The 23,427-nt window shown below is 36.0% G+C and overlaps 1 protein-coding gene across 1 annotated transcript in view; it reads right to left on the bottom strand.

Moving 5' to 3' along the window:
* The window catches only part of OSTN (osteocrin), a 28,920-nt gene extending 5,723 nt beyond the window's left edge, over positions 1–23,197 (bottom strand). Inside the window, exons 1-2 of the mRNA XM_021692628.1 lie at positions 23,099–23,197; positions 20,531–20,745 (exon numbers count right to left, since the gene is read on the bottom strand). Of these exons, the coding sequence (XP_021548303.1) occupies positions 20,531–20,745; positions 23,099–23,197 (314 nt within the window). The remainder of the gene's footprint in view (positions 1–20,530; positions 20,746–23,098) is intronic.
* Between the last annotated feature and the right edge of the window lie 230 nt (positions 23,198–23,427).

A 23,427-nucleotide genomic window follows, 5' to 3' on the forward strand; every position in this document is an offset into this window, starting at 1 on the left:
TATTGTATTAATATACAACAGCTTATTCAGACATTCCACCACTGATGGAAATTTGAGTTACTTTCTTTTTTGTCGTTAGTATTTTTCAGATGAAAATTTTCTTAGAGATGCCTTTAATGCACGTTTAAGGATTTCTCTCAAGTGTGTTTTTAGAAGTACAATTGTCAGCTATGCCTATACTTAATTATATTGCACAGAGCCAGACTGTTCCAAAGTTGTACCGTTTTACATATTCAAGAGCAGAGTATGACAGCTCCTATTGTTTCAAATCTAGGCCAGCCCTTGCAATGTGGGATTTTCGTTTTTCTTTCCCTTCCCCTATGTTCATCTGTTTTGTTTCTTAAATTCCACAAATGAGTGAGATCATATGATATTTGTCTTTCTCTGACTTATTTCGCTTGGCATAATACCCTCTAGGTCCATCCACGTTGCTGCAAATGGCAAGATTTCAAGCATTTGTAATTTTATCTCACTGTGCTTTTAACTTGCTTCCTCTGAATAAGTTTCTCCCTTTTTCCTTTGTTTATTGGCTACTTGGATTTCTTCTTTTGGAAGTGTCTGTTCAAGTCTGTTGCCTGTTTTCTATTGGTTAGTTTTTCTTTTGTTTTGTTTTGTTCTGTGGTGTTTTTTGTTTGTTTGTTTGGTTGGGTTTTTTTTTGAGAGAGAGAGAGAGGAAGGGGGAGAGATGGTGGGGGAAGGGCAGCAAGAGAGGAAGAGAGAGAATCTTAAGCAGATTCCATGCCCAGCTTGGAGCCTGACCCAGGGCTCAATCTCAGGACCCTAAGATCATGACTTGAGCCAAATTCAAGGATGGGACGCTTCACCGAATGAGTCACCCACGTACCCCAGTTAGTTTTCCTTTTAAATATTGATTTGTAGGAGGGTTACAGATACTCAGAATGTTAGATTTTGTCAGCTATATGCAAGTATCCTCTCCCATTTGTGGCTCTCTTTACTGTGTCTTTTATGAAAATCTTTAATGTTGTTTTTAAATTTATCAGTATTTTTACTTTTTGTTTATTAATGACTTCTGCTCCAATGTTATGAAGATATTCTCCTATTTCATCCTAAATTCTTTTTGTAGTTTTGCTTTTCACATTTATGTTCTTAATCCTTTTGAAATTATATTTTTATTTATGGAGTGAGACAAAGGTCATGTTTTTTTTATATTCATATTCAATTATTTATAAGCATTAGATTCAGCTTATTAAGTTTCATGGAAAATCCTTTTGCAATTTTACCTTGAATTGTATTGAATCTAGGATATAAATACATTTGGAGAGAATTGAAATCTTTATGCTATTGAATCTTACTATCTAAGATCTTTTTTTTAGGTTATCTTTCATGCCCTCTCAAAAATTTTTGTAATTTTCTCCATAAAGACCTTGCATAGTTTATTGGATTTGTTGTTGTTGTGACACCATTTAAGAACATGTGCTGTAGGTTTTTTAATAGGTGTCCCTTACTTGGTTAAAAAAAAAGTTTCTTTCTATTTCTATTATTAGTTATCAGTGATTTTGATCATAAGTAGCGGCTTAATTTTATTGAGTGCTTTTTCTGCATCTATTGAATGATGTGGCTTTACTTCTTCACTCTATTAACTCTGTTAATTGACCTTCCAAAGCAAATGAAACTTTTACTGTATTTATGTGATGAATCCAACATGATAATGCTGTATTGATCTTTTTAATACATTACTGGAATTGTTTTGTTAATTTTTTTTGTAGGAATTTGTACCTGTTGTCATTAATGCAGTTTTCCTATAATTTTTTCTTGTTCTCTCCATATATGGTTTGGTGATCAGATAATGCATTCTCATGAAATGAGTTGAGGATTGCACCTTCTTTTTTGGTTATCCTATTGTTACTTAATTATATCATGTTGTGAAAATATGTTCCATATAGTAACCAAAGCTTTAAACATTTTAAGGCTTATTTTGTGGACTAGAACTTCATTGATTTTAATAGTTATTTCATGCAAACGTAAATGGTTTTTTTTTTCCCCTATTGTTGGATACAACAACAACTTTTACTGATCCTGCTTATGATTTTGAGTTCCAAGGAAAGAAACCTAAGAATCAGAGTGTGGAGAATGTTCCCTAAAAACAACAGTCTGATTTGCCTGTACATCTTAAATGGGCAATAAAATGCTAGGCCCTGTCAACAAGGGCATGCCACTCCAGTAACACTGAGTAATACACAGAAAGGGAAGATATAGTAATGGTTAACAGAGGATGTCCTTTTAAGTAGTTCAATAATTTATTTTTATTTTTTTAAAGATTTTATTTATTTATTTTTTGAGAGAGAGAGAGCACAAGCTGGGAAAGGGGCAGAAGGAGAGGGATTAGCAAGCTCCCTGCTGAGCAGGGAGCCCAACAGGGGCTTGATCCCAGGACCCTAGGATCATGACCCGAGCTGAAGTTAGACGCTTAACTGACTGAGCCACCCAGGCGCCCCTTAAGTAGTTCAGTAATTTAGATTAGTATAATATGTAATTAAATTATTATACTATACAGCTTAGATGAGTACAGTAGCCAGGCTCCAACATGAACCCCAATAATACCACCATAATGCAGTCTCCTTCTGCACTGAGCAGGGCTGATCTCTGTAACTACCAGTATATTGTGATTACTGTGTGACTTCCGAAGCTAAGTCATGAAAATATTGCAGCTTCCACCCTCCTTTGTTGGATCACTCACATTAGGGAAGTCATCTGCCATTTCCTAAGGACACTCTAACAGCCCCATAGAGAGGTTTATGTAGCAATGAACTGAAGCCTCCTGCCAACTGCCAGTGAGGAACTAAGACTTCCTGCCATCAGCCATGTTGAGTGGGCCATTTTAGAAATGGATAATCCAGCCCTGGTATAGCCTCCAGGTGACGGCAGCCCTGGCCAACTTCTTCACTGAAACCCTTAGAGAGACCTTGAGCCAGATGCATTCAGGCAAAAGTTTTCTGGATTTCTGATGCACAGAAATTATGTGAGAACATCAACATTTATTAATGTTTTAAGCTGCTAAGTGTTGGGTAACCTGCCCACATAGCAGTAGATATCTAATACCATGAGATTAAAAATGCTCTGGGATTCCACAAGAGAAGAGATCACGTCTAATTTGGGGGTTCCAGAAAGAATTTATGGAGCATGTGGAAACAATAAAGCAAATGATGGTCCCAGTCTTGGTTTCACAATTTATAATTAAGGCATAGAATTAAGAAATGACTGAATGACAGGGTGCCTGGCTGGCTCAGTCAGAAGAACATGTGACTCTTGATCTCAGGGTCATGAGTTCAAGCCCCATACTGGGGGTAGAGATTACTTAAATAAACAAATAAACTTTAAAAAAGAAGAATAAATGACTATAGGAGGACAGCTACAACTATATGAACTTGGAAGGACTGACCTGTGAGGACAGACTAAAATGAAGGACTCAGCAAAGCCCTGTAAAGAATGAAAAGGTAAATCATCAAAGTCCACAGAATTGTGTTTAAAACAGACATTTAGGCTTTTAAATTCAAATTCCAGAATATTAGGATGGAGGACCATATTAAGTCTGAATGATAATGTAGTTTTTAGGGGCCAGTACACAATGTCCCTTTTTCCCCTGGAGTCCACATTCAGAAACGATAGAGAAATACGCTATGATCAATGCATGGAAATCAAAATCTAATTTTTTTTTAAAGATTTTATTTATTTATTCATGAGAGACAGAGAGAGAGAGGCAGAGGGAGAAGCAGGCTCCCAAGGAGCAGAGAGCCCGATGCGGGACTTGATCCCAGGACCCTGGGATCATGACCTGAGCCGAAGGCAGACGCTTAACCATCTGAGCCACCCAGGCGCCCTCAAAATCTAATTTTTATTCGTGATCTGATAAACATAGGATGTGGCTTCACACCTGCATTTGAAAGGGCTTCTTTATATTTCCTGCTTGGATTAGACCAATTTATATGACTAGTCATGGTTATCAAGTAATGACAGGAAGAAAGGTGATCAACGAAACATGCTCAACTCTTCCTCAATAACTGGCCTATTAGATAAATGACTGCTTTCTCTTCCAGAAGGGAGTGAATCTAGGGTAGGACAAGAAGCAGTCTTTCCCTAACTGGAGTTCCTCTACATGGAAATTTGAGGCTTAATAAATGGGATATGTTTAGGAAGATGGAAGAAAGTGCTACTTTGCTTAGCAGAAAGTTGATGTATGACTTCTGGAATTCTATTTCAAAGTAGTAATTCAATTTTAAATGGATTCTGTTAAATTTATGATGATGGTGCTGACTAAGCATAATGTCACCTTCTAAAGTATTATCCCAAGGAATGGGCAGAAACAAACCATGAACACTGGAATAAATAATGAGACTGAAGTTTCTGTAAAGTAACATAGGCATGCTTGATTTGGAAATTGCTGCAAAGTGCTAGGATAAGGCATAAGGGATCTTCATTTGTTTGGCTCATGAACCTCTGTGAGGGTCTAATGAAACTTTCAGAACTTCTACCCAGCAAATAGATTTACACAAAAATGTCTTCTAGAATTTTCTTTTGGGGCTGGGGGTAGGTGATGTACATATCAAAGCCTATCCACGGAATTAAGTATTGCCACTTCTGGGAGAAGGTTTTAAACTCATTCATATATGAGTTAGGGTAGGGAGCAAAGGCAAAGGGACTGTCTCAGTCTGTGGTATTGAGATGCAGTGATGAGAGGCCAGCAATAGAGAGCAGTTACGAGGAACAATGGCCCCGGATTATGCTTAAGAGCATTTCCTATTATACAGTCAGGCTTTTCAACCAGGAGGAAGGAAGTAGGGAAATAGAACACCACACTCTGAATCATTTTCCTGCATTTCTCACTCTGAAATGGAGCCCATTTTGAACTACCTCCTATGGGCATCACCAAATAAGAGCTGGAAAGGAATAGCAAAAATCATGAGATGTCTAGGTTGGCCTAGGTCTCTAGCATTGCTTCCCAATTAATTAGAAAGGAAAATGAAATGTTAGGATTTTTACCTTTAGTCTTTGGGACTGTCATCAAGAAGGGCAATCATATTCAACAAAATGAAACTGCAACTGCTATTCTCAACTGTAGTCTGAATTTAATGTCTGGCTTAGGATAGAAACCCATATATCATTGGTATAATTTTTCCAAAAATATTTATTTAATGCATACATTCTAAGTGAACCTTGTTGTTCTGGGCCTTGGAAAAGTGCCTTTTTCACGCAGAACTTTAATCTTTTCATCAGAAGCAGCTATTTACCTGGAAAGTTATTGGATTTGGAGTTAAACAATCTAACATTCTAGCTGGCAATCTCAGGAAAATCATTTTATCTCCCTGAAAATATGCAAATTAAATGGGGATAATAATATCTTCTTAGAGAGTTATAGGGATTAGGAAAAAAAAACAAACATATATACCAGAATGTTAAAATGGGATTTTTTTTCTGTCTGTTTTGGCTGTGGCCTCAAAAAGCTGCGGAAAAACAGAAGTAGGTGGCAAGTATTTCTTCTGGCACTCCAAAGTGAGATGCTAGACTCATGCAGGTTTTGCAAAGGGGTTTCCTAAAAACTGATTTTCTCAACTTGAGTCCAATAAAAGGTTAGATGTAGAGTAGGTGAAGAAGGAGAATTTCCGTGGAATGAGTTATTGGAGAACAGTGGTATTTTTCCTCCTCTTTCATATTCTGGGGTGGGGGGGGTGGCTTCAAGAAAACAACTTAGATGGCTTGACATATGCCCTTGGAAGGAGACAGGCTTGAGAGAATAGTGTCAGTGAAATCTGAAGAGCAAGAAGCTGTGAGAGATCGCTCCGGGCAAGAATGAAGAGATGGTGACATAAGGAACAGCTTCAGTTTCAGTGACCGGAATCAAAGGGGTGGGTTTTCGGGGCGCCTGGGTGGCTCAGTCGTTAAGCGTCTGCCTTTGGCTCAGGTCATGATCCCAGGGTCATGGGATCGAGCCCACATCGGGCTCCCTGCTCAGCGGGAAGCCTGCTTCTCCCTCTCCCACTCCCCCTGCTTGTGTTCCCTCTCTCGCTGTGTCTCTCTCTGTCAAATAAATAAATAAAATCTTTAAAAAAAAAGGGGGGGGTGGGTTTTCTGTGGAGCAGATGCAGAGCAAGCACGTGGGTAGAGTCAGCCTAGGTTCATTATAAAGGGCACCTTCCCTGACGGGCTTGCTGCCAGGGGTGATGGTGAGGCGACTTTAGTAGGATGCTGGCGCTGGTGTCAAATGAAGTAGTTGGGAAGGGAGGATGAGGATGAGGGGCAAACTGACCTACTAGAGAAGAAACATTGCAGGAAGCAAGGATGTTTATGTCAATGTTCCCGATGGGGGTTATGTGATGACTCCAAAAAACATCCCATGATAAGGAATCAGCTTTGAGCATTTACTGAGACCAGAGAGCAGTAAAGCCAGGGCATAATAGTATCAGTCAAGTCAGATTTTTCCTAACCTCTCTGCACTGCCATCCCCAAGACCAGGGAAGCAGAACGCAGCCCACTGTAGTAGGGGAAGGGGTGAGGATAAACTGACTACAAGCAACCCCCTTCCCATTGCAGCTTTATAGCTTGAATGGGGCCTAAGTAGGGGAGAGGAGAAACTTGAATCATACCACTGCATGGGCATAGAGTCCTTCTCTTTGAATTAAGTGGTTATAATAACAACGTACTGGAGGAAAGTTTATTGACCTGATCTGTGCAATGTGCCATAATTACACTGGGTATCTTCCATCTCGCTTGCCAGAGTCAATCTCTGCCTTTACTCATTTGACTTTCCAGTCCAGGAGGCTATGTGTTTGGATCACATAAAAATTCCTTTGCTTTCTGGCTTCGGTTTGGTTTAGGCAATAGGCAGCCTTGAAAAGAGACTAGAAGAACAGAGGAAGTGAGGTCAGGATAATTCCCCCTGCCTTCTCCCTTGCCAGGTCACTTCCCCCAACTGAAGATCACTGCTTCTCTCAACCCAGCTGACTGTTCAGGATTGTCTCTCTGACTTCTGGAAACTTCTCCCTTCCTTATCTCTTTAGACCTGTGTCTCAGGCTGTTGCGCCATCCATTTCGATTCCCCTCTTCCCCTCTACTAGAACTATTGAGAACAAATCCTTCTCAAATTTTCCTATTTCAAATGTACTTCCTGTTCCTGCAGAAACTCCGACTGACACAATAATGCTGAGCTCAAGATATTAATGAGAGAATTCAAGCAATAACAGTTGTGAAGATGCTTATAGTGACTAAATATAAATAAAGTATTAGTATTGTTTTCTTTTCCACAGCTATTCTCAGCATTGCGTGAGGAGTGAGGGAAAACAGTTTTTAGAGAAATTCCAGGCCAATTATTAGCATCTTCTAATGTTAAAGGGTCATTCACACAGTAGATATTCTTTTGCCAGGGATATAATCATAGCTGCTTCATTTTATTTGCATAATGAGAAAACCATTCATTAACTGCAGGCTTTAAACAAATGGACTGAATGAGGAAAATACTTTGGACTTCAAAGCATGGTTAACTTTGCCCTGAGAATTAATTTGCACATCCATTTGAAAATGAAGCTGGTGTCAAATTGAGGTAGAAAAAAAGTTAAGCATCATACAAAATAGGAACCAAGAGGTGGTTCTTTGCTTCATTTTAGTATGATCTGACATAGACTTTGCTCTGTTTATCTTTTAATGATTGTTTTTGTTTTTATTTTTACCCAACTATTCATTCATCTTTCTGTTTCCATCTCTTACGAAGTTTTTCAAAAGCAGAGTGTAAAATTTTTCTTTTCTGAATATTTTACAAAAATTGAAAATAAAATGAGTGTCATTTGCTTGAAAGTTTGAGTTTTTAAATGTGGAGTCATGTACCAATATAATTCAGGGATCCATAAATGTGATGGGAAAATTTTACATCTTCAATTTCATTACCCTCTAATTGAAATATAGCAATTCCTTCACTTATGAATGCAGGGAACAAATCACAATAACATTAGGAGTACTTAGACCTTTGTTACAAATAGAAATCACAGATCCATTCAGATCACATTTGAAATTGCTTTTATGTTTAGAACTATTTGAAATGATTGTTTTTTAGACTTGTCTCTTAGAACTTGTTATTTTATATATTAATAAATAAGCATATATGTTGTTATATACTAATTAATTTTAATTTTTTTGATAATTCTATTTCTATACATTGGTAATCTTTGAACTCTTATGAATATTATCTACTTAAGAACAATAATATGAGAAGAAGTCCGTAGGTTTCACCAAACTACCAAAGTGGCCCATGACCCAAAAAAGCTTATGAGTCCCAGGATTAAGTGATGAATGAAATCTTGGGCCTACAGTATGAAAATGGATCTTGGACCCATGCCCTACTGTGGGTGAATATGAAAAGGTAGAGAATGCATGCCTGAGAAGGATAAAACTTGATGGCATACACATGAAAACTACAGATGTTTATAAGCAACAAAGAAAGTGTGCACACTCATGTTAAAGTAATATGATAACTCTTAATTTTGTGAAAATTTCAAAAATAAATAGGGAAGAGGTTAAAGGTACCTGGATTGGTAGACCAAGGCTATTGTCTCAAATATGATAAAAGAGCAGCAAATAACCTTATGTATGACTCTCCCAAGCAAGATTACTATAATTTTTATGAATTTTCTATTTATAAGATAGTGCAAAACTTTAAACTCTGTCTTTTTATACTAAATATGGGAAAATGCAGATTTTTGTCCTGTCACTTTATTATACACATTTCAATGATACAAAGATATTTTTGTTAACAGAAAATCTTAACCTTTAATCTTGAGTTATCATTACACTTTGAAAAAAATCTAAAATTGTTTTTCTATTAAAACTTAAGATGTAGAGAACTATTTTATGCAAGAGCATAATTATTTTCCATTGTTTTCCACCTTCTTTTTTTTTTCCACCTTCTTAATATACAAACCAAATTTAATATTTACTTTGAGACCAAGAACAGGAATCCCTATTAAAAAAAATAAATCCTGAAAAAAAAAAACCCACAAGATGTGTCCTTTGAATTTAATTTGAAAGAGTAAAACATCAACTATTGAAAATAAAAATATAAAATGCATAAATAACTTATATCTACATAAGAAAATTGTTAATATGTATACATCATTCTAAATAAATTCTAAATAAAACAATCCTGGCATTGAAGCTCACTTTTTTTGCTATGCCAGTGAGTACAGAAAAGCCTAGTCTCTGTATTCTTAATTCCAGAGGTGAAGCAAGGTAAAAAGTCTAGATTAAGGGAAATCCTCAGTTTTTCAAGCTCATGGGGAAACTACTGTGCAAATGTATTAGTTCTACTTAACTCATTTCTAACTTCTGGAAGTAGTCGCAAGCGAAGGGAAAGGTAGAACAAAAGGAAATCGAAAACTGATTTTTGACCACCGAAGATCATCAGTTACTCTACTAAAATCCATTCTTGCTTTGTATACGTTGGATGGGACCGTCACTGTCTAGCTTCAGAGATATTGAATGGGTTTATATGGGTTTTGCATAGTTTTTGAACATGGCAGTTTTTGAACATAGTTTTGGAACACGGTGTTCCTGTGTGGCACCAAATCTCCTTCCCAAGTTCACTTCTTATCCTGCTTCTTATCTGTATCTGATATTAAGCCCACCCCATGCATTAAGCCCTCACAAGAACATGCCTCACAAGAATGTTCACGCCTGTAAACCATCTCTTAGATGAGTTCCCCTCCACAGAATAATTGTTCTTAATCCACTTAAACTTTCAAAAGCAGTATTGGTTTTTTCAGTCAAAATTTGTTAGTACTGCTGAATATGAAAAATTATCTTTTTTTTTACCTCTTCTGGAAAATTATTGAAAAACACCCATCATCTCCTCAAATAGTGATTCCCTCTGTTCTATTTGTTCCCACTAAACTCTGATTAGATTGATTTATACGTTATAATTTCTCATTCTGTTCTCCATCTCTTTTGATATATTCTGAAGGCATTTCCTTAGCCTTCTCATATGATGAATTCATTTACTGTTTGGCCAGATCTAATCTGCTATTTCTCTCATTGTGTAGTTTTTTTTTTTTTCCCTTCATTTTCTCATGGGATATTTCAGACACCTGCCAAATAGAATCATACAAAAAGCTCCCAAGCATCCCTCATTCTAAGTCAACAATCACCAGTTAGGCAAATCTTGCTTCCTCCATTCCATTCTCATTCCTTTACTATTTTGAAGCAAGTCCAAGATAAATACTTTCAGTTAAAGTTTTAAATGAGAATCTCTCTCACTTTTAATGTAACCACAGTACCATTTTCATATTTAAAAGTACACACTAATTACTTAAAATCATCAAGTAGCCCCTGTTCACATTCACAATTGTTTCTTACAAAGTTATTTTTTTAAATATGACTGGTTAATAAATGTCTTATTCTGCTTTAATCTTTAGGATGCCCTTTCCTCTCCATCTCTTTCTTTTTCTTCAAAACCTTGTAATTCTTTATTGAAGAAACTGGATTATTCATCTTGCAGTATCCTATAGTCTGACTCCTGCTGTTTGGCATCCTGAAGTCTCTGAAGATTTCTGTCTTCCATATTTCCTGAAAATCCACATACTAGGTGGGTCTAGGGCAAGACTCTTTTGTCTTTTTGATGGATTTTTGCCAACTGAACACACACAAGAATGGCAGATCAGAAAAATTTTAAATGCTTTTTTTTTCTTATGTCAACGAGTAGCATCTTTTTATGTGGATTGTGCATGCTTTGCATTTCTTTTTTATAAACTATTTTTACCCCATTCTTCTATAGACTAGTTCGTTTTCTTCTCTATGTTTAAAAGTTCTTTATATATATTAAAGTTGTTAACACTTTGTCTTTGATGTAAGTTACATGCATTTCTCCAATTTATTATTTTTCCTTTTTTTAAATTTTATTTTATTATGTTATGTTAGTCACCATACATCATTAGTTTTTTTTTCTATTTATTTATCTATTTATTGATGTAGTGTTCCATGATTCATTGTTTGCGTATAACACCCAGTGCTCCATTCAATACGTGTCCTCTTTAATACCCATCACCAGGCTAACCCATACCCCCACCCCCCTCCCCTCTAGAACCCTCAGTTTGTTTCTCAGAGTCCATGGTCTCTCATGGTTCGTCTCCCCTTCTGATTTTGTCCCCTTCATTTTTCCCTTCCTACTATCTTTTTTTTTTTTTTAACATATAATGTATTATTTGTTTCAGAGGTACAGGTCTGTGATATTTTTCTTTTTACTTTGCTTTATGATATCTGTAGCCATGGAAATGTCAAAAAATATGTAATCAATCAAATGTATCTAGTTTTCCGTATTTTTTTTCTGAACTTTTCTGGATTTTTGCACCAGAAATTTGGAAGATTTTACCTACTCTTTCTCTGAACAGAACTCTCCAATGTTTTCTTCATAGAAATGGATTCATCTGTTTTATCACTTAAATCTCTAATTCATTTAGAATTTATCATAATATATAGTTTGAGAAAGGATCAGTTTTATCTTTTGTTTTCCATATTTCCAGGTCACTTATTCAGAGTCTATCCTTTTACTCACTAATATCTGATACTGCTTTTTAAATCAAGTAATATATCTATTTCTTGAATTTCTGTTCTGTTAATTAAAATTTTTTTTTTTTTTAATTTTCGATGCACCCATGGGTTATTATACCACTGTATGGAAAGGAAAATATGATATTTTAAAATATTTGGTAGGGCTCTTCTTTCTTCTTTCTTTGGGGTTTTTCCATCTATGCTAGTTTTTAATTTTTTCAAATTAATTTTGTAATCAATTTCTTTAGATCCAAAAAAAAACAGAGTTTTTTTTTATTGTAATTGTGTTAAGTTTGTAATTTAACTTAAGAAGAGCTGCCATCTTTTCTGCTTTTGAGCCTTTTGTTGCAGGAACACAGTGTGAGCCTCCATTTGTTCAAATCTACTTTTCATATTTTAGCATTTTTCTTATAGTTTTCCTCATATGCTCATATATGAGCATATATTTTTGTTGTTGTTGTTCTTATTTAAATTCCAGTTAGTTAACATACAGTGTAATATTAGTTTCAGGTGTACAATATAGTGACTCAACACTTGGTGCTCATCACAAGTGCCCTCCTTAATCCCCATCACCTATTTTACCCATCCCCCGACCCACCTCCCTTCTGGTGACCATTAGTTTGTTCTCTATAGTTAAGAGTCTGTTTCTTGGTTCATCTCCCTTTCTCTTTTTTTCCCTTTGTTCATTTGTTTTGTTTTTATAGTCCACATATGAGTGAAATCACATGGTATTTGTCTTTCTATGACTTGTTTCACTTAGCATTATATTCTCTAGCTCCACCATGTCATTGCAAATGGTAAGATTTCATTCTTTTTTATGGTTGAGTGATGGACATTCTTTACTAGCTGTATGCCTAGATATTTTCCTATTTTTACACAATTGTAAGTGAGGTCTTCTATCTTCTATCTGCTCTCTGCTTGTATATACAAGTGCTATTAGCTTTATATATTCATGCACTTTGCATTTTTATCAACAGGGTTTTGTTGTGGTAGTTTTTCCATTAGTTATCTTGGTTTTTCCAACTCGTCATTTGTTTTTTATTTTTTGTTTGTTTTTTAAAAGATTTTATTTATTTATTTGAGAGAGAGAGAGAGAATGAGCAAGGGGAGGGGCCAAAGCACAAGCAGACTCCCCACTGAGTGCGGAGGCAATGGGGGCTCACTCAATCCCAGGGCCCTGAGATCATGACTTGAGCAAAGTCAGACACTTAACCCACTGAGCCACCCAGCCGCTCCCAACTTGTCATTTGTAAATAAATGTAGTTTTGCTTCTTTCTTTCCAATTATTATGTCTCCAAATGTTTTCTCTTGTCTAAATGCGTTTCTAAACTGTAGTAGAAATAATGGGCATGGTTTTCCTGTTCCTCACTGTAGTAAAATTTCCAGTATATGTCACCATTAGGTAAGATACTGGCTTTGGGTTAGGGTGTACACACACACACACACATACACACACACCATATTAAGGATGTATCTGTCAGGTCTCATTTTGTTGTACTTTAAAAAATATAATAAATGTTAAATTTTGTCAAATGCCTTTTCTGCCATCTATGGATATGATCACATGCTTTTTCTCCATTGTTCTATTGATAGGATGAATTACATTAAAGGAATTCCTAATATTGAATGACACATTCCTGGAATAAGCCAGGAATGTGTCACATTGCTTCTCCCTTAATATAACACAATAAGATGTGTTATATTTTTAAAGTTTTACTGGATTCTGTTTATTAACTTCATATCTATAGTTTTTGCACTGATATTCATATATGACATGAGTCTAAAATTTTATTTTTAAAATGTAATGTTTGTGATTTGGGGATCAATATTCTATTTGTATCAGGAAATGAACTTGGAAAGTTTACTTTGTTTATTAAGATCTGAAAAGGTAAAATAACCATGGGATTATATGATAACCTAAGATTTGGTAAAATCTCTCTCATGAAAATATCTGGATCTGCTTTCTCTTGGCCTGCTCTTTTAAAATTAAAAAAAAAATCTCCATGGTAATTGGACTATTCATCTCTTTTGGGGTCAATGTTCATAAAGGATTTTTTTCCAAAATTTTATCCTTTTTTCCCAGGTCTTCAGTTTATTTATATACAGTTGAGCTAAGTTGTTTTCTTTTTAAAGAGTCTCTATTTCAGTGTTTCCATCTTGTCATTTCTAATTTTGTGAGTTTGCTTTCTACTTTTTTCTTAATTAGGTTAGGTTAACTAGTGGCTTGGATTTTTCTTGATTTAAGAAACATGGCCTTACATTTATTTCTTTTATCCTATGTTTTACTTCACAAACATTGATTTCAACTTTTGTCATTGTTCCTAGTTTCTGCTTTATTTTTCGCCCCTGGCTTTTCTTGGCATATTTTGTTGTTCTTTCTAGATTTTTTTGTGTGTCATTTGCTTTATTTTTGCTTTTTAATTTTATTGGTATAATGATGATTTTTATCTGATATTTGTTTTATCTCCCCCAATACTACATTTTCATTATTATTATTTTCAATAAAGTGTGTAATTTTATTTTGTATTCTTCTTTGACCCAACAGCTATTTAACGATATGGTTTATATTTCCTAGGTAAAAGTGCCTCTTGTTTTCTGGTTTTGTTATTAAGTTCTAGTTTATTGTATTTCAGTTAGTGAATGCTTTTTTTTTTTAAAGATTTTATTTATTTATTTGAGAGAGAGAGAATGAGAGACAGAGAGCATGAGAGGGAGGAGAGTCAGAGGGAGAAGAAGACTCCCTGCCGAGCAGGGAGCCCGATGCGGGACTCGATCCAGGGACTCCAGGATCATGACCTGAGCCGAAGGCAGTCGCTTAACCAAGTGAGCCACCCAGGCGCCCCGTGAATGCTTTTTTAATATATCTGTTCTTTAGAATTTCTAGAGGGTTTGTCACCTCAGAGTAAATTTTTTTTTTATAAAAATTTTATTATTTTTTGACAGAGAAAGACACAGTGAGAGAGGGAACACAAGCAGGGGGAGCGTGAGAGGGAGAAGCAAGCTTCCCGCTGAGCAGGGAGCCCAATGTGGGGCTCAATCCCAGGACTCTGGGATCGTGACCTGAGCTGAAGGCAGACGCTTAACGACTGAGCCACCCAGGTGCCCCGATACAGTAAATTTTATGAATATGCCAGATGCACTTGAGAAGATATATTTTCTATTACTGAAATTCAGGGTTCAAAGTAGATCTACAAATTCTATTTTATGGATTATATTGTATATTTCCTCTATAAATTTTAAATATAAAATCTGCCTTGGATTTTAAAAAAATGAATTAAAGTCTCCTATTCTTAATATGTTTCTATTTCCTAGCATTCCCTGTGGGTTCTCTTTGATAAAAATAGTTGCACTCTTTTTAAAATTTTAATTTATTATTTATTTATAATTTATTTTAATTTAATTTTTCCTGATATAATTTGTCCATTCTTTTATTGCCAGCCTTTATAAATATCTTTGTTTGTAGTTGTGTATTTTAAACACAGGAAAGTGTTGGTTTTTTTTTTTATCAGACAATCTGAAAATACTTGCATTTTAGTTGGCAAGTTACATCTATTTACATTTATTAATATGATCAGTATTTTTTAGAATCTATTTTAAGTGTTATATTTATATATGCTGATATTTTATATAAAGTTTTTAATGTGTCTTATTTTTATGCTCTTTTTATAGGAAAGGTTTTTTTTACATTTTTATAGTAATATTTTTATATGAAAATCTTGGTCTTTGCTCGTTTCAGTTGTTTTCTTTTATTCCTTAGTAAAATATTCATTAAATTTAGTTTGTAGTCTTTATTTTTCCTCCTTCTCCATGTCTTCAAGCAACTCTTTGTAGTGAGAACCCTGATTTTCAGTTAGCAGCCATGAAACAATCAAAACTCATTCTAAACTGTAAATATCCTCACTATTGTTCCTGAACTGTTAGATATTTGATGGGTCTATGTTGTCAGATGGATCTGTATAATCATAACATGTAGCACTTATTTCCTTGCAAGCATCATTTCACTTTAATTCCACAGTTATGCTCACACCAATTCTTGTGATGATATCTCTCCAGTCATTTCAGTCATGCAAAGAAACTCATCTAGCAGCTTTCTCAAGAAGTGTTCAGGGGAACAACATTCCCTAATTTTTTAAATGTTTATAATAGCTTATTTGTAGCCTTCATATGCGAAAATCTTTTCAAAGGGGTATTAAATGCTTGCCAATCTCCCTTTCTTTCTTGCAAGCTGAGCTATGTGAGATAGATTATATCTCCCAGTTATAGTCTCCTCTTATGATACTTCCTGAAGAAATTGTTAGGATGAAACCTCAATATAGGTTATATGTATTTATGATATTGATGCCATATGTATTTGGTATATATGCTATGTATCTATGTTATTATAAATTTATATTTAAATATTTACATATAACATCTATAAATTGATTTTTCAATTATTGAATAGACTATGTTGCAAGACGCAGGAATCAAAGAAATCACATTTATTAGAAGGCACAATATTTTCTCCTTTAAAGTTCCACTGATTCCTTGGAATTCCATAGCCTTCTTTATAAATTGCTTCTATAAACATATCTCTTCTTGCTTTGCATTGTAATTCATTATCAATATTTTCATATTTCTTTTTAGTATGTGATTTCTTTGAGGGAAGGAGACTATATTTTCCTCCAGTTTTCCACCAGAGCCCAACACAATGCCTAGAATAATAAGTGGAACTAATTTGTATGAGTTTAATTAAAATAGAGTCTGAATTTCAAAATATAGGTGAGGGATTATTTTTCAAGTACAGGTGTGATAAATTATAGTCCCCAAGTGGTGATTTTATTTCTTCATGTAACTTGGAGACTCTCAGAGGAGAGGTCTATGATATACATGGATGCAAAAATTCTCACCAAAATACTAGCCAATAGGATCCAACAGTACATTAAAAGGATTATTCACCACGACCAAGTGGGATTTATCCCTGGACTGCAAGGTTGGTTCAAGATCCACAAATCAATGTGACACAATACATTAATAACAGAGAGAACAAGAACCATATGATTTTCTTAATAGATGCAGAAAAAGCATTTGACAAAGTACAGCATTCTTTCTTGATCAAAACCCTTCAGAGTATAGGGATAAATGGTACATACCTCAATATCATAAAAGTCGTCTATGAAAAACCCACAGCGAATATCATTCTCAATGGGGAAAAAATGAGAGCTTTCCCCCTAAGGTCAGGAACACGGCAGGGATATCCACTATCACCACTGCTATTCAACATACTATTAGAAGTCGTAGCCACAGCAATCAGACAACAAAAAGAAATAAAAGGCATCCGAATCGGCAAAGAAGAAGTCAAACTCTCATTTTTTGCAGATGGTATGATACTTTATGTGGAAAACCCAAAAGACTTCACCCTAAAACTGCTAGAACTCATACAGGAATTCAGTAAAGTGGCAGGATGTAAAATCAGTGCATGGAAATCTGTTGCATTTCTATACACCAACAACAAGGCAGAACAAAGAGAAATTAAGGAGTCAATCCCATTTACAATTGCATCCAAAACCATAAGATACCTAGGAATAACCAAAGAAGCAAAAAATCTGTACTCAGAAAACTATAGAATACTCATGAAAGCAATTGAGAAAGACACAAAGAAATGGAAAAACGTTCCATGCTCATAGATTGGAAGAAAAAATATTGTGAAAATGTCAATGCTACCTAGAGCAATCTACACATTTAATGCAATCCCTATCAAAATACCGTCAACTTTGGGCGCCTGGGTGGCTCAGATGGTTAAGCGTCTGCCTTCAGCTCAGGTCATGATCCCAGGGTCCTGGGATCAAGTCCCACATCGGGCTCCCTGCTCCTTGGGAGCCTGCTTCTCCCTCTGCCTCTCTCTCTCTGTCTCTCATGAATAAATAAATAAAATCTTTAATAAAAAAAAATACCGTCGGGCACCTGGGTGGCTCAGATGGTTAAGCGTCTGCCTTCGGCTCAGGTCATGATCTCAAGGTCCTGGGATCGAGTCCCGCATCGGGCTCCCTGCTCCTCGGGAGCCTGCTTCTCCCTCTGCCTCTCTCTCTCTCTCTCTCTCTGTCTGTCATGAATAAATAAATAAAATCTTTAAAAAAAAAAAATACCGTCAACTTCTTTCAAAGAAATGGAACAAATAATCCTAAAATTTCTATGGAACCAGAAAAGACCCTGAATAGCCAGAGGAATGTTGAAAAAGAAAAGCAAAGCTGGTGGCATCACAATTCCAGACTTCAAACTCTATTACAAAGCTGTCATCATCAAGACAGGATGGTACTGGCACAAAAACAGACACATAGATCAACGGAACAGAATAGAGAGCCCAGAAATGGATCCTCAACTCTATGATCAGGTAATCTTTGACAAAGCAGGAAAGAATGTCCAATGGAAAAAAGACAGTCTCTTCAACAAATGGTGTTGGGAAAATTGGACAGCCACATGCAGAAGAATGAAACTGGACCATTTCCTTACACCACACACAAAAATAGACTCAAAATGGTTGAAAGACCTAAATGTGAGACAGGAATCCATCAAAATCCTTGAGGAGAACACAGTCAGCAACCTCTTTGAACTCAGCCACAGCAACTTCTTCCTAGAAACATCACCAAAGGCAAGGGAAGCAAGGGCAAAATGAAACATTGGGACTTCATCAAGATAAAAAGCTTTTCACAGCAAAAGAAACAGTCAACAAAACCAAAAGACAACCGACAGAATGGGAGAAGATATTTGCCAATGACATATCAGATAAAGGGCTAGTATCCAAAATCTATAAAGAACTTATCAAACTCAACACCCAAAGAGCAAAGAATCCAATCAAGAAATGGGCAGAAGACATGAACAGACATTTCTGCAAGAAGACATGCAAATGGCCAACAGTGAAAAAGTGCTCAACATCGCTCAGCATCAGGGAAATCCAAATCAAAACCTCAATGAGATACCACCTCACACCAGTAAGAATGGCTAAAATTAAGTCAGGAAATGACAGATGTTGGACAGGATGTGGAGAAAGGGGAGCCTTCCCACACTGTTGGTGGGAATGCAAGCTGGTGCAGCCACTCTGGAAAACAATATGGAGGTTCCTCAAAAAGTTGAAAAAAGAGCTACCGTATGACCCAGCAATTGCACTACTGGATATTTACCTCAAAGATACAAATGTAGTGGTCCAAAGGGGCCTGTGCACCCCAATGTTTATAGCAGCAATGTCCACAATAGCCAAACTATGGAAAGAGCCTAGATGTCCATCAACAGATGAATGGATAAAGAAGATGTGGTATATATATACAATGGAATATTATGGAACCATCAAAAATGAAATCTTGCCATTTGCAATGATGTGGCTGGAACAAGAGGGTATTAGGCTAATAAGTCAATCAGAGAAAGACAATTATCATACGATCTCACTGATCTGAGAAATTTGAGAAACAAGACAGAGGATCATAGGGGAAGGGAGGGAAAGATGAAACAAGATGAAACCAGGGAGGGAGACAAATCATAAGAGACTCTTAATCTCAGAAAACAAACTGAGGGTTGCTGGAGTGGAGGGGGGTGAGAGGGATGAGGTGGCTGGGTGATGGACATTGGGGAGGGTATGTGCTATGGTGAGCACTGTGAATTGTGTTAGAGTGATGAATCACAGACCCGTACCACTGAAACAAATAATACATTATGTGTTAGTAAAAAAAGAAGAAGAAGAGAATTCTAGCAAATCACATCCTGTATGCTGAGTCCTAGAGCACAGCAGAGACGTTGGACTATGAACACACATGACAAGTCCCAGAGCTCCAAGTAAACAGGTGAGACTGGGGTAAAGACATGGAAGCAATCTCATGACAAAATGGGGTGCCAGATGTTGAAATTCTTTGTAGGGTTTGCTGAGGAGTTTTCTTTTGTCTTGTAACCAATGGGAACGTTTCATCAAAAGATTTTGGTGTTAATTGATCCCCCTGGTAGCAGAGCAGAGGATACATTGGTGCTAAAGAGGTAATGATGGTGGTAGAGGTGGAAATGAAGAAAGACTGGAGGAAAAAACAAATATGAAAATGATAATTTAGGCCAGAATTAAGAAAGCCTTAACGGGAAAAGATATTCTGGAGATATTTGAGATACAAAGCAAATAGGATTTGAAGAATTTCATGAAAAATGGAATGTTTAAAGTAAGCAAAAGGAATCCTAGTAAATTCCTCAGATTCCTGACCTTGGCAATTGGGTGGTCTCTTGTGACATTGCTAATATGGAATGTATGGCATCAGGAACAAAGACTGAGGAGGTAGAAGATGAATCAAGATCGAAACAACTGCTGATAGTCACTCAATGATTAAAGGGTGATTTAATTACTCTAATTCTATTATAATAACAGCTTATAAAGTACTCATTTGAGTTTTATGGAGGTTAAGTAATTATCCACACTTTACAGATAAATAAGCTGAGGAGCACAGAAAGTAAGGTACTTGTACAAGTCATATAGCTAGAAATGATCAGAAATTTGATTTAAACACATGTTTAATGACTCCAAGTCCTAAGAGATCTTCACTACCTTTTGGTATATGAGAGTGGGCTCATTGACACATTCTGGAAAGCTCTGTATCATAGGTGAAAATAGAAATGGAATTCTGGTTATCTCTGTTAAATTGAAGACTCAAGTGGCCATAACATTTATCCCATAATACACACACCCCCCTTCATCTCCCAATGCTGTAATGTCTTATAATAACTATTTTACATTTGCATGCGATGGAAGCTTCCTCAGGAAAATATGACAAGAATATTAATGCATACTGTAGCAGTCATTTTGCTTCCTAAACCATTATTTCCAAAATCATACTATTAAACTCACAAGTTAGCTAAAACACTGTCAAATATGTTTACCTACAAGGTTTTCATTATATTTTTTTATGTGGAATTCTGTTTCTGAAGTTAGAGTGGAAGAATTAAAAAAATAAAAATATTCTTCCTCCAAGAGTTCACTTACCTCTGTTTACGTTTATGATCAACAGAGCCAGCAGAGAGTCTGTCCAGGGGAGACCCAAAACCTGAGAAGCTCCTTTTCTTCTTTGTTTCAATTACATCATTCTCCAGAGACACAAGTTCATCAAGAAGCAAGAGTTTTGCTGCCAGATTAGTAGCTGATTTCTCTTCCCTGACTGTGGGCGGTGACTGCACATCTATGACTCCAGAATCAAAAGCCTATAGGGCAAGAAAGGTGATTCCATTTGTTCAGAAAAAGAAACCTGAAATATATATAATCATCTGCATTTGGCTTCTGCTACCTTTAGCTGACCTGCCTGTCATGAAACTTGATTTCTTATGGATTTATGTCTCTAGAAAAAGACTTATGGGGACAAAAATGCATAGAGATGAGGTATGTCTAAACACAATTAAAACAATACACACTCACACACACACACACACACACAAACACACACAAACACCCAGGAAAAAAGGAAAAACTACAGGCCTGCCTCTAAAATTTAGTATATTAACTGATCATTCTTTTAGGTTCTTTCCCAGTAAGAGCTGCATCCTTCCTTATCATTCCCATAGCACTTTATCTATCTTTCTTCGTTGTACTCATTACATTTTCCCTTGTATTAGATTGGTACAATAAATTTGTATTGCTTGTTAGATTGTGAGTAACCTGAGGGCAATAACTATGTCTAATTAGTCTTTTATTGAATACTTAAGCCAATATTTTGCTCACAGTTAGTACTCAGTACATTTCTGAATATTTATTGAATGAATAATGAAATGAATATTGAAAATGCAAACCTCACACTATCTTTTCACCATTCATTCACACCTTATTGATTCAAGCCATTAAGCACCCAGTATGTACCAGGTTCTGCATTAGACCTGAGGGATAAAAAAATGAACAAAATCCAGTCTCTGCCCTCAGGAAGCTTATTATCTCTTTCCATATGATGTATTACCACATGTTAATGAGTGTCTACAGTGAGTCAGAACTATCCCAGTGACTTTATCCTCCTGTGTAAAATTTCTAGTTTGTTATGCATATTGCCACTTAGCACTGCATTCAAGACATAAAAGTGTGGGTGTCTTTTCCTTTCCTAATCCCGATCACAGCATTTTAAAAAGTGTTCCTATTAACTGTCTCTAGTCATTGTGGAGTCTGGGGGATATTACTTCTTTTCTAAGAAAGTGAGAATATTCCCCTGTGGGAAGAAACTAGCTCCAGGGACCTCCTTCCTGCCCCCCCTGTATGTTACATCTCTCCTTGTGCCAGACTCTTGGTCTTGGCAAGACTCTTTTTCTCCACTTCCTTTCTTTCTTCTTAGATTATTTCTTCCATTCTCTATGTTCTTCATTTTCCCCAATAAAATGAAAGAGTGGCATTTTCCAAGCCTTTTCATCATTGGCTCCAGCAACTCTCTTGTGAAATACATGTAGTCTGACACCTTGACTCAAAGCTATTGAGCCTCCTCTTTCCTAAACCAACCAAATTTGCACTAAGTCTGGTCAGTTCTTCCTGGAAAAACTCTTGCTCTTGCTCTTTCTGATTCCCATCGGTAGTGACTTATATCAGCTCCTCTTCTCTGCTTAGTGTATGTACACTCTTAATCACCTCATAACCTGCTTCTCTATCCCTTGTCTCCCCCTTTTCTCTTCTATCCTGAATACTGCCAAGAAGCTAATTATTGCAAACACGCTCTCATCTGGTAAAAAGAAAATAAGAAATCTCTCCTGGTTCTTGTTATTTATAATGCAGACTGCACAATGTCCACAGACTCCTCTTAAAATTTCAGCGTCTATCACTCTCTTACATAAACTTGACAACATAGAAACTGGGGAAAGGAAGGATGCTATAATCATGAGAAAGAAACTCTAGAGAGCAGTAGACAAACTTTCAAAGGGCAAAGATAGGATATCTTTTATTATCTTTCAGTGCATCCTTCAAAAAATATGTTTTCATTCTTCCAACCGCCACACATGCAAAATAGAATTTTGTTCCTTTTTAAAGATACTCTTAATTAATCCTAAGAAAAAAAAATCATAGATCTCATGTAAAACTTCTCCTTTAGCAAAATGCATTTCAGATTCTCACTTGTTATTTACAAAGTACAGAGAACACTTTCTAATAAGATCAAATGAGCCAAATAAACATTTCTCTGTGTACTTTAGTCATGGCAGCAAGAAAACATTTGTATAGTCATACAAAGTTTGGCCAAAGCGACTCAAATTTTGACACGTAACAACTTCAAATTTCACACAAAAGCACTTCATCTTAATGTAATTGATTTGATTAAAAATACGGCTGAAAAGATATTGAATTTTCTCTTAGTGCTTTTTTGTTCAAGGAATACACATCTTTATTACTTCCAGTTTATTTTTTGACATTCAGATAACTGGCCTTCTCTGAATCTACACTGAGGTCAAGACAATAGAAAAAAAAAATGTCTATTTCCTCGATTTTCTGTTATCAAGGCATCTCTCTATTTGTCAGCAGCACCTGCTTCTGATAAGTAGAAATGGCTTATGTTCATAAAAAAAAAATATGGTCCCTTAAGTTAGTTTCCATTACCTCTGTTGTTACATCCACTGAGTGTACTTTTCCTGAACTCCACAGCATCAACATCACAGCCAGAATAAAATGTGCATTTGCCAATCTCCAGTCCAGCATCTGAGGGTCACATACATCAAGTCAACATTTATTACTTTGGCATATAAAGATAGAAAACAAAAGCTCTGGGAAAGCTTGTTAGATGCAGGTGATAAACCAAATTTTTCAGCTTCTAGGTGCTGGAGTGATTCTCTGCAAAAATTAAGTAATACTTAATAGACGCTGTCAGTCTACTGGAATGAATTCTATTAAGGCTTCATTTCCATGGAAACCTAGGCTGGGGTTGTATA

The sequence above is a fragment of the Neomonachus schauinslandi genome, chromosome 1 (genome assembly GCF_002201575.2).
Source record: "Neomonachus schauinslandi chromosome 1, ASM220157v2, whole genome shotgun sequence".
Lineage (NCBI taxonomy): Eukaryota > Metazoa > Chordata > Mammalia > Carnivora > Phocidae > Neomonachus > Neomonachus schauinslandi.